Here is a 12,497-nt window from a genome sequence, read left to right on the forward strand (position 1 = left end):
GTCATTTTTTCATCTGTAAAAGGAAAAAAGGTGATCTAGGACAGCAATTTTTCCATCTGTTTCTTAAAGCTGTAGATCCTCTTCTTTAGAAGTAAACTCTTATATGGAATCTCAAAATCCTTGTGCTTCGGAATCTTCAACTTCCATCAAGGCAGCATAGCATTGGGAGAACGGGCTGGAGCCATTACCTTGGATATAACTTGGCTCTGAGACAGACTGACTGTGTGACCTCGGACACGTTATTCCACCTCTCTGAACCTCAGTTTGCACACACAGAAAGTGGGGACAACAATGAGAGGATCTACCTCCTAGAGCTTTGGAGAGAAGTACATTAATTATTCCACGTGCTTAGAGGGCATGGAACTCCATACACATTAGCTATTACTGTTAATAATATAGCTGTGACCAGAGCAGCAACCCCCAGCAGAAGCACATCAGAGCCTGTCCAGTTGTTGACTTGGGGGGATAGCAACTGTTTATAGACGGTCACTCTGCACTTATCATTGAAAGGGCTCATAAATGATTTTTCTGACCTCAACTTTCATAAGTAGAGGAGCTTCTACAGAAAAAGATAAAAGTGAGGTTTATCACTCGAGTGATAAAACCAAAAGGAAATGCAAGGAAGTGCTTACTGTTAAGTTAGGATAAAGGTTATTTTAATGGGGAACGTGGGGCTGTGACCAGGAGGGGACTCATGAACGGGGCTCCTGGGGTAGTGGGCACAGCTCCTGGGGTAGTGGGCACCAGTCCTCGACCTGGGTGCTGTTCTAAGAATCTTCCCCGTGTAACAATTCGCTAAGCTACACGTTTGTTTTGGGTGGTTTTTCTATATCTTGGTTTTATTTTATAATAAAAAGGTCTTAAAAGTGTTGTTTCATAAAACAAAATCAATGAGCACGTAAATTACGCTTACTGGCTTCCAAAATGTTAACGTTTTGCCACGCAGCGCACGTCAGTATGGATGTGCTATCGTTTTACTAGACTTTTAAAAATATATTTTACAATAGGAGCTTTGTTTGCAGTATCCCGAAGTATTTCTGTAGAACCAGCCACCTGGGGAACACTCTTTGAAAGCCAAGGGACTTCTGTTAAAATTTTATTTCTGAGTCCGTGATTTTTTTTTTTTAAAGATACACTCTGAAAATCAAAGTCCTGCCCTTCAGCACTTGACTATCTTCACGCAACACCAATTATGTTTGCCTTAAAAGGGGGCATTATTGCTTTAGTATGGAACCTTCGCTTCCTTCATTCTCCAGTAAGTCACAAAACCCAAAACTTTCCTAGGACCTGAAACCTCCTCTAGGTCTGTGCTCTCCAGAATTCTATGTGCACCGAAAACAAATGATTTAAGTTTCCCCAGTGAAAGAGGAAATCGGGGAGTAAAAACTTGTCCACATCTTTGAGGCTGGGTGGAGCACACGCACTAACCATACCATCTGTACAAACGGTACCAGAGTTCAGCGTGCTTATGACTGGAAAGGCTTATGATTTATGCTCTCTAGTTAAATATGCTTATGATTTAAACTTATTTTCTCTGGCAAGAAATACGCTAGTCAGCACCATGGCCGAGCCAGATGATGGGAAATAGATACATATTTCAATGATACACATTTTAAGGCTTGCTGAGCCTTGTAAGTGCTACTGTTTTCTTTTTATAACAAAAGACCTAACTTCCTGTAGAATTCCAGAGAGTTTTAAAAAATACATTCATTAGTGAAAGCAGTGAAAAGTTCTCTAACAGCGGTTACTACACTAAAAGTGTCACCGGTTGGCCTCGAAAAGACTGAATTTGAGGTGGGGAGGCAGAGTCTATGCTTATAAAACCACCAAGAACACATTCCAAAAGCGCACGGATAACCTCTAGGTGATAAAGTACACACCGAATACACGGCTGCAGTCATCAGACTCAAATGGGTGGAGGAGATATTAGGAAATCTTAGAGCCTTCACAGTGTTATGCCCTGCTCCTCATTTAATTAATTAATTTCATTTAATTCACTGTTAAAATTAATTGAGCATCATATACACAATCCTGAACTGCTTGCTTTTACAGGGAGAGTTAGGAAGAGTCTGCAGATGAATGGGAGAAATAAGAGTGCTGGCATTTTGCTTGTTTTTAAAGGCATATGTTAGCTAGAAAGCAAGAGTAAATTGACTTTATGTGGCTACATAAGGGGCAACTGAATCTTACGGGCAAATTGGGGGACAAAAGAGAAACAAGCATGATTGGCTTACTCTAAAATGAAACCATTCTTAGTAAAGGGTGAAGAAAAAGAATGAAAATAAAATGTGTTTTCTAAGACACCAACGTGAGCCCTATCACCAAATACATTCAAGAAGGGAGCAAAAGAGGGCTTCCCTGGTGGCGCAGTCGTTGAGCGTCTGCCTGCCGATGCGGGGGACACGGGTTCGTGCCCCAGTCCGGGAAGATCCCACATGCCGTGGAGCGGCTGGGCCCGTGAGCCATGGCCACTGAGCCTGCGCGTCCGGAGCCTGTGCTCCGCAACGGGAGGGGCCACAACAGTGAGAGGCCCGCGTACCGCAAAAAAAAAAAGAAGGGAGTAGAAGAAACAGGAATAGCTGCTTCCTGCCGGAGGACGCATGGCAACCTACTAGGTGTCAGACACCATGCTAGGAGCTTCACACGCATCCAAACAGGTGGACAGAAAGTTTCAGTAGGTGCCGGAATAAACAGGGTTTGACAATCACCACACATATATATACCTGGAACCTCATTAAGATGAAGCAGTGTGGTTTCTAACATTGCATGAAATTCTAAACCTGAGGGAGTAGAACGACATTTCTATACTATAGAACCCATTTACAGCGTGAGAATCCACGGCAACAGATTAGGAAAGATCTCGACATAAAGCTCTACAGATTAATGAACACTTAAACAAACCCCACGAAGTTCTAACTTAAGAAAAGGAAGGAGCACCAATTCACAGCAATACAGTCCCGAATCAGAAAACGGCAAGAACTTTTGCATGAAAAGTCCAAACATGTGCACTAAACACATAAATCACTATGTTTTTTCAAGTAAGAAAAGTACAGTCTAGTCTTACCTGATGGCTGCCAAAGGCTGGAATAAAAATTACTGACTTAGAGAAGCAACTTTCACATGTATCTGAACATCAAACACAACACACAATATAAAATCAAAAATAACTGGAACAGAAAACTTTTCAGTCTGACCTTAAAAATACTGAGCAAATCACGAGATGAAGCCAGATCAAAAGGAAGGGCATTACACCAGCTTGTAGCCATATGTGAAAGGGCCCCCAATGCACAGGGCACAGATGGTATACCACGGGGAGGAGGGGGCACAGGCAGATCCAAAACATCAGGCAAATAAACCGGCTTCAAGTTACACAGGTAACACGGTTCAAAAGAATGAATAACTGTGAATGCCAGTGATAAGATTTTACATTTGGGACAAAGGGTACTGGCGGTGCCAAGGTCAAGTGTGCCCACTAGTTTAAGCTCAGAAATCTTTTTGTGTAACAATCTCAATGAAACTGAAATCTCGGTGGGGGGACATGCAAAGGGATGGTGACTTGTTATTACCCAATTACTGAGAAGATAGTTAAGACTTTTTGAAAAACCATACAGTGGCTGTCAGCCATATTACCTGATTACGGGCTGAGAAATTTTTCTTTGGGGGGGGGGTGATTTAATGTATACTCACGAAGCTAACAGCTCTAATTGAAACTAGAAACACTGTAACTTAATTAAAATGCTCGAAGTCCTTTAATATTCCCCATTCATCACTTATGTAAACTGCTAAAATTAAAATTTTCACCTCCTAAACCTTCATCAAACGTCGCTTCTTTGTTTGAAAAAAAAAAAAAAGTTCTATAGAGAACTCAGAAATGCTAATATTTACTTCGTTTGTTTCTCTCATGCAAAGTTGCCAGGTTAATAAATCTCAAACACTTGTTCCCAGATAGAAGTTTCAGAAAAATTCTCTGACTTCAACCTAAGTTGAAACTGTCATAAAGAGATCGTACGTTTCATTAAGTGAGTTGATCACTTTTCTCAGGCAGCAACCAAAACAAAGCCATTTAAGACAGGTTTCTTCAACCTTGTGATTTCCGAAGGACACAAGAGCATAGAATATCCAAAAGGCTGTTGTATTGGATATTCTAGTAAGATACATTCAACACACACATATACAATGGGACTCTCAATTTTAGTAGCAACGATGAACAAAATAATACTGACTTCACAATGACTTTTGCTTATCATTCACGTGGTTTAGGGAATACTTTGATTTTTTTGGATACTTCCACGTATCAAAGGATCCTTCCAATTTAGTAACAGCTTTGCTAAGCCACATCTAGGAGTGACAATTAATTTGAGTGGAAATTCACTCCCAGACTACTTTGATAGTCATTTGAACACTTTTGAGTTATTTTACATGCAATTTTATAGCTCTGTAACGTTCATTTAATCTCGTTCAATGATGCTGAACCCCAGATGCCATAAGACATTATGGAAAAGGAGTTACTGCACATATGGGGTACCTACTTTTTCTGAACATTAATTTCTTCTCTCTTAACAGGCTGAAATGGTATCTAGAAAAGAGAAAAGCCACCATTCTGTATTAAAGGTTTTATATTATGGACTTCCGGAGGTGGGCTACCTATTACTGCTTGTGGTCCTAGCCATAAAGTTCTTATTTACGAACATCACCTTCTCAAGTCTAAGTACTAATGGCTTTCTCCAGCCTTCAGAAGGTTGTTGGTATTATACACACAAATCAGGTCACCTGAGAGAGCTTGCGGGGGGGGGTGAGGGGGGGTGGGGGGGGCGGCGGTGGCTGTGAGGCTCTCCCCATTTGAAACATCAAGGGGTTGGATATAATCAGGGGTTTGCAAAGTGAGGGTCTGAAGACCATCCACATTAGAACCCCTGGGGCGCTTGCTAAAAAGGCAGGTATCTGAATCAGAAACTCTAGGTTCGGGGTCGAGAAAGGAAGCACCCCAGTAAATTCCTCTGCGTGCTAAGGGATGAGAAGCCCTGGTAGATGATCTCAAAGGTCCCTTCCACTCTAAAATTCTAAGAGTCTGTGAGTTTTAGGAGTAGAGTTGTATCAGCCAGATCGATAAGACAGTGACTCGGAGCCTGAATGGGTTAACCTAAATAAGAAGTGCTGTTAGATTCCGATGCATATGTAAAAGCAGAAAACAAAAACAGAACAGTATCATCAGATGTGTGAGGCATCTATTTGGGCTTTTGTCCTCATGGGAGATGGAGAGGAAGAGCCCACTCTAACTGCTGCATAGGAGAAGAGACCCCAAGGGGGCTTTCACTGCACTTCCATTCCTATCCTTTTCCTCCTCACCTTCTGACCCCTCTCTGCTGTTGCAGCAGTTAGTTCTCCAGGCATTGACCATCGTGACTCACCAAACTCTTAAGTAACTTGTCATCGGTCTGAATATCCTCTTTTAAGAAATAAACTGTCTACAGGCAGTCCTCTACTTTCATTTGTAACGAGCGAAACGTGACAGAAACATCAATCTAGGAAAGGTGAACAGCAGACTTACATTTTTAAGGGGGAGTTTCATATTTAAAAAGAAAAAAGAATCAAACTCTAACTTTACTTCTCCCTTTGGGCACAAGATTTGCCCACTTTGATGAAATATTTCTGGTATTTCCTATATGTTAGTTTATTTCATTCCTTCTCTTCCTAACCGCTTATAGGCTCAATGAGAGCCTAAGATTTGAGATTTTTTTTTAAAGCACATCCGGAGTGCTCTATCTTTGACACATTTTTACTAGGTGTAGGAGAGCTAAACTTCTACTGGTAGTACCTCATCAAATTTTTATAAAACCACAAGAGCAACAGGCAGTGGAACCTTAAAATGATTATACAAACAGAGCTGGATACACGATGCTGCTGAGGCAGAACCGCTGGCGGGAAAGCAGCGCCACCATGTGGTCGCTCCAAACGTTGTCAGCTTTGTGTAAATACAAAAGTTGGGATCCTCTCAGAGTTGGGCATCGTGTAGCAAAATGCCCGCCTCCTGGGATAATAAGGTTACTTTCTAACACCACACTGTGACACTGCTTCGGTCACTGAGTGTGACAGGCAGAGAACGAGAGCTGCTTATAACAAGGGTATCTGATTATGTATCGGTGTATCGATGGCCAGGTTGGATCAGATATTTAGTGCGTGATCGGGGTGACATGTTTTGGTGTTAGGGGGACAGACTTGGAGTGTTCCCTGTTTAAGGAAGCCTGGACTGCGGTGTAGCCTGCAGACTTCAATGCCCAGCTCTATCACGCTGGCTAGTCCCCTGTCCTTTCACAAAGGACAATCTCTCTGTGGGTAGATTATACACTATGTCTAGTGGGCCCAATTATGTTCAAAATTTCTTTCAAGTACAAAGTCTTGTGACTACATGTATGATCTAGACATCGGCTAAATTCAAGAAAGTGGAGAAGGTCAGAGTCAAGTTAAACTCAAAGTTTACCAGAATTGTGTTTTCCTTTCCATGTTTTTTCTCCATCAACTGTATCCCTCAATTTAACAGGCACGTCATATTAAATGGACGTGTCCTCTGTAAACTACACCCTCACTTCAGAAATGCAGAAACATTGTGGGTGGGAGGAATATTAAAACGGAGTGAGCTGGCATTCAGAAAGCGCTTACAAAAGAGAACCGAAATACAGACAAGTTACTTTCAATGAGTACCATCTGTCCTTATTTAATAGGAATGACAAAGACCAGAGAGCAAGCTCTCTGGCTTCTGGATGGCTCTATGCAGAGAGTCCAGGCTACACCTGCAAAGACTTCACTGAAAGTCACCCGGATTCTACTGCAAGTACCCCCTTTACCCAGCAGTGGCCAAGGGGGGGACGCCACCCTAACACTGAAGTCACGTGCCCCACAAAACATTTCCTTGTATCTCCAGAGTATTAGCTTCTTTAATCCAAAAAGGTAATGAGAGGTTTTTAAACTGATTACATCAGCTTAGTTCATACACTGTCTCTTAAGAACTAAATAGTCAATTAAAACAATTTCCAAAGCAAAATCTGACAAAATCCTCTCTTAGGGTAATTTAGATGATAGGTTTTTAACTTGGGCAAATTAAACCCTTCTCACAGCTGGTATTTTCCACAGGGTCAGAAAGAGTGGCACAAGTTCTCTGGGACAAAAAAACCTACTTTGTGTGTTAAACCATGTTTCGTGATCATAAACAATAGAAACTAGAAAACATTAATGGGAGCCTAACATGCCTATTCCTTTTATTTTTTTACTTCAAAAGCTACATACATGCAAAAGTTGAACATGTCATCACAATGCTTTAAATAAAGTTCAAAAATAAAAATACTTCAACATCCATTTACTTGTGGAAATATATATGACAATTATAATGAAGATAAGTCAATTATATCCTTTTTTCTACTCTATCAGAAAAGTACTTATATTATAAAAAAGAATTTAAATTCATGCCCAGAATATTTTTTTTAAATCCTTGATCAATAATTTAAAAACAAGTTGGATGTTAGTACAATGTTTAAAAAAATAAAAGTTCCAGGCTTTTGAAAAATGGGTCTGATATCCTTATACCTCATTTTGAAATCACTGGAGAAACTCAAGTTTAGAAACAAAGCATTAAAAAAAAAAAAGAAAAGCCATGATCATTGTTATTATGGTTGATGTGGTTAGTGATGCAAGTAAAGGGCACGACTTTTGTAAAAAGATATTGTTTCAAATCCTTTAAAATGTTTGAATGGAGGATTTTATTTACAAACACAGGTTGCGGGCTGCAAGGAGCCCCACCTCTCTCTGCTGGTCAGTACTGCAAGAGGAATTAAAAGTCCTGGGTGCAATGAAGTTGGGATGCACCGCCCTTTTGTGAAAAGTATAAGCATGCCTTAGCTCCCCTGAGTCCAGAAAGAAAAGCCAGCAGGAGGAAGCGTCTCCAAATGGCCCTGCCTTTTTCAGGTAGACGCAGTAGGAGGCTTGGCAGAGTCGACGGAGGGAAATCAGAACATTCTGAGTGTTCCAGAGGGTAGTCATTTCCTTCTACTAAAACCGGTATTTATTTGGTAACGTAATACAATGTATCTCAACAATTCTAAAAATTAATGTGAACAGAATGCATTCAGAGTTCAACTTTGTGAATGTTCACATTCATCCTGGAAATGAGATCTAACTTCTGCTCCTAAATGAAAAAGGCAGGGGAAAGCTGCCCACACCGGAGAATGATTGATTATTGGAAACGACACACAATGTGAACGGTAAAAGGGGATCATTTAACAAAATGTGTCTGAATTCATTTGGAAAGCCCTAAGTGGGTACACACACCCAAAATTTAGAAGCAGCTTAGTTCAAACACTTAAAATATCACCTCCTCTTTAGATCAGAAATTATAAGGTTTCCTACTGAGACAAACCCCTTGCTACCACTCCAAGCGCCTCCCTTTGAAAAGGCCAAATTGAAATTCTGGTTGGAAAGTATTTCCACCGAGGGTCCAAAGATCTACAGTTTGATTTATATCCTGATACTCAACTGTGGTTATAGTTTTCATGTTTGGCAACCCAACTATTCCTTTCCTTTCATCTCGGAAAAAAAAAAATTCTTAAAAAGGAAAAATAAAAGATGTGTGTGCTCTCAGTGAAAAATCAGATTAAGTAAGGTTTTTCTTTTCCCTGGGACAGAAAAAACAATGCCCAGTGCACAGTATGTAGGAATGTGTCACAACAAATAATCAAAAGACAGGTTTCACCCAGCTAGTATTCCTCCGAGGACAGTGTGGTTTTCAAAAGCAGTATTGTCACGATTATGCATATTCTCATTAACTAGGTACAGCAGAGCTACTTAAAGGGAAACCAATTTCTTGTGCCTCAATGAAAGGGGAGTATAGAAAACAATAATTAGACTGAATGAGGAGTTTAAAAGGGCAAAAAAAAAAAAAAAATGGAGTGAAAAGAACAGAGAATTCAGAAAGCAAAAAAAAAAGCAAGTAATGTGACGGTAAAAACCCACACAATCTCCCTCCACCCCACCTGCCACTTTGAATCCTAATTGCTCAATCTGCAAGGGCAGAAACCCACTCTAAATGGACCAGCATCGGGCTTCGGCAAGTCTTCTCTTCACTCTCCCTCCTGTTAAGACCGTTTCCAAAACCAATCAGCAAAGGACAAAGAATTCTTTACAGAGTGCAATTAGTGTTTTCCACGTCCACCTTCAAAAGCATGATGCTCTTCATGGGCTAAAGGACAGAAAAAAACAAAAAAGAAAAAAAGGAAAGAAAACTTTAAGCAAAGGATGGGGCAACCCTCCTCTAAGGCATCTCATTCAGTTTCCCCAAATGTTGGCAAGAACTCAAATACCTTTGTGTGCCAGTAACTGTTAGCTAAGGCGTGCATTTCCTGAGAAACGTAATAATGAAAATTAAAACAAGGAATAAACAAGCAATGGGCATGCTGCCTGTTCCTTCTTGCTGTGCCGGAGAGGATGAGTAATCCCAGCAAGCTGATGAAGAGGATACACTGGGCTGCCAGCAAATTCTGTAGGGAAATGCGCCCAGCAGAATGCAGTGCTGGGGAGGGGCCTCACAGAACCAAGACAGGGCCATTCACAAGCTTATCTTCAAAAATAAAACAAAACAAAAGTAAAACAGAACTGAGAACACCACCAGGAGGACAGCAATTCTCTTAGGTCCTCCCCTACCTTTAAACATCCTCTGTGGGAAATGAAGTTTCATTAAATGGATGGGTCTTTTATTTTTCCCAGTCACGTTTTTTTTTTTTTTTTTTCTTTCTTCTTTTTTTCCAGCCCTACTGTCTGGCTTGCAAAATGACTAATTAAAATTAGGAACTTCAGAATAAAAAAATGATGCTGTGAAAAATATTTTCCAAAGACTTAAATTTTTATAAAGTGGAGGTGGGAATTGGGAGAAAATATAAAATATTTCCTCCAAGGCGAAAGGCCCAGTTTGAAAATCCACTTCCTGGACTTGGTTAAACCATCATCATGAAGCAAGAGCAGATCCTCTTCTCTCAAATGGAAAAGTTACTGACTTGGGGCTGAAAAAGCCAAAGGCCACTCAGGATCCCCCATGCTTTGTCCATCCCCCCTCCCCCCTAGGAAGGATGTCCTAGGAGGGCAGACATGGGCTGGCCCATCTCACCTCCTAAGCCCCTCCTAAGTCTGTATTTTTAAGATGGACTAAATTCTTCAGACTAGTGTGTGGTAGGGGTGAGGCGGGGAACAGGACCATTTGCCCTTTAGGATCATCATGGTTATTCACCCAAACCTGCTCTTCACTTGGATAAAACATTGAGAGAAGCACACTTTGCAGCTCCCGGGGTTACCGCAGGTTGGCCCAATTCCCAAGGGTGGCCAGGAATCCAAGCTGACTTAATTGAACATTTTTCACATGTAGAACTTAATAAATATTTCACCTTGTATGTTTTTTTTTTTCTTTTTAAGAAAGATTTTTAGGACAGACATCAAACAAAACATGGCCTGCTCTTCAATGAAGTATAGCATTGCTACTGGGTCAAGTGGGGGGTGGGGCACAGACCTCTTAGCGATGCTGGACCCCAAAAGATAAATCAAGAGAGAGGCACTGTCCATGGATTTTTATTACTTCTCAGTGGGAGGGACAGTTCGGGGCAGTCATAGTTAAGACAGTGCAATCCTGATGGGTCATGGAGATGGGAACAGAACATTCAGAATCGGGAGAGTTCTGGGGAACAGGGAAAAGTTCTGTGGGCCTTGGGTTAGCCTTGGTTGAAAGGGAATATAGAAAAGGTCAAAGCCAGGAGTCAGCAAACTTTTTTCTGGAAAGGGGCAGAGGATAAACATCTTAGGCTCTGTGGGTCACAGGGTCTCTGTCTCAACTATTAACCCTACCCTTGTTACGTTAAAGCAGCCACAGATGAGATATACCCAAACAGGCATTGCTAGGTACCAATACGCTTTATATATAAATACTGGAATTTGGATTTCATACAATGTTCATATGTTACAAAACGTAGTTCTTCTTTTGATTTTTTTCCAACCATTGAAAAATGTGAAAGCCATTCTTAGCTGCAGCCCATACAAAAACAGGTGGGAAGGGGGCAGATTTGGCTGGACAGTGTAGTTTGCCAAACACTGCTCTAAACAATTCTCACATCAGAAGACATTTGTCATTCAGCTGCTCCGAAGAGCCCAACAGAATTTGGCGGGGGGAGGGGGTCTCCATTCATTTAAGTTTCTTAGTCAAGTAACCAAACTGTATCTAACCCACAGATAACTTATCAACAGCCTGACCCTCAGCCACCTGCCTGGAGGCCCTGCCCAAATTCATCAGGGCTCTTTCTATGTGGGAAGATCTCCCCTGTCACGTGGTTCCTGTAACAAGACTGAGGAAGAGCGTGGAGTTGGCCATTTCTGACCTAGTTCACCCTACCACCCTACCTGTTCTTCACCTACCTACCTAACACCCTACCTGTTCTTCACCTACCTACCTAACACCCTGCCTGTTCTTTATCAAGCTGTGAGTAACATTTCTGCCCAAAACCTCATTTTTCCAAATCAATTCTGCAGCACGTGGTGTATAACCCTACTGAGTAAAGGACTGCCTGCTTTATATAAAATAAAGACAATTGCTTGTTTTTTCCAATTCCAATTTTTATTTGAATAATCTTTGAATTTTTAAATGTCAATTTATGCCCTTAAAATATGCATTTCTACTAAGACCCGCAGCCAGTTCTGCCTGACTCACGAACGGTCACTGTGGCCTCCACATAAACGTAGACACCCTAAGGGCGCCTGATCTGGGGAGCTGCAACGTCCCCTCCTCTGTCTGGCTTTTTTCTCCCCCCACCCTCCCCCAACCCCAGCCATCACAACAACGAAGTGATGACTCATCTTTGCTTAGTCTTACCTCATTATTGCCACTGGCCTAAAAACTAGCCTAACCGCTCAGTGGCCCGATTACCTCTGTGGCCTAAACACTCCTATCATGTGTTGAGCCTGCTGCTACCCTACGTGTTAGAATTTTGAAGCAGAAGGGACCTTGGAGATCATTTAAGACCAACCTTCTCAACAGTCAGATGGGGAAGTGGAAGGAGGAGACACCGCGACTTGCTCGAGGTCACAGTGTTGAAGTGGGACAAAAGTCCAGACTGCCTGACTTGACCATTCCAAATCGCTTCTCTACTCTTTGGAGTCAAATGTGGAGAAGGTCCTAAGGAGGTAAAGAACGTGTTCGCCCCGTTCATAAATGGCGGCGAAACATACTTCCTTTTGGAGAGTTTCTGCTGGAGTGAGTCTCGTGGAGTACAAAAAAAAAAGACCCTCGGTGAACTTTCAATGAATATCTGGGCTGAAAATACAATTAATGCTCCCTATGGAGGCAAAACTGCAGCTACAAATGTGCGACTTCCGCACGGCACAATCAATAAGCGCCTTCTGCAGTGCCATCCTCTGTCTCTTTTACTGAAACTTTCATTTAAAATTCAGACGCTAAGCATCTCCTGAGTATCTGC

General features: G+C 41.6%; 1 protein-coding gene across 1 annotated transcript in view; it reads right to left on the reverse strand.

The window, feature by feature from the left end:
- Positions 1–7,228: 7,228 nt before the first annotated feature.
- Positions 7,229–12,497, reverse strand: part of EIF4E3 (eukaryotic translation initiation factor 4E family member 3) — a 38,941-nt gene continuing 33,672 nt past the window's right edge. Inside the window, exon 7 of the mRNA XM_019947597.3 lies at positions 7,229–9,226. Coding sequence (XP_019803156.2) covers positions 9,180–9,226 — 47 coding nt within the window. The 3' untranslated portion in view covers positions 7,229–9,179. The remainder of the gene's footprint in view (positions 9,227–12,497) is intronic.

This window comes from Tursiops truncatus, chromosome 10 (assembly GCF_011762595.2).
Source record: "Tursiops truncatus isolate mTurTru1 chromosome 10, mTurTru1.mat.Y, whole genome shotgun sequence".
NCBI classification, from domain to species: Eukaryota; Metazoa; Chordata; class Mammalia; order Artiodactyla; family Delphinidae; genus Tursiops; species Tursiops truncatus.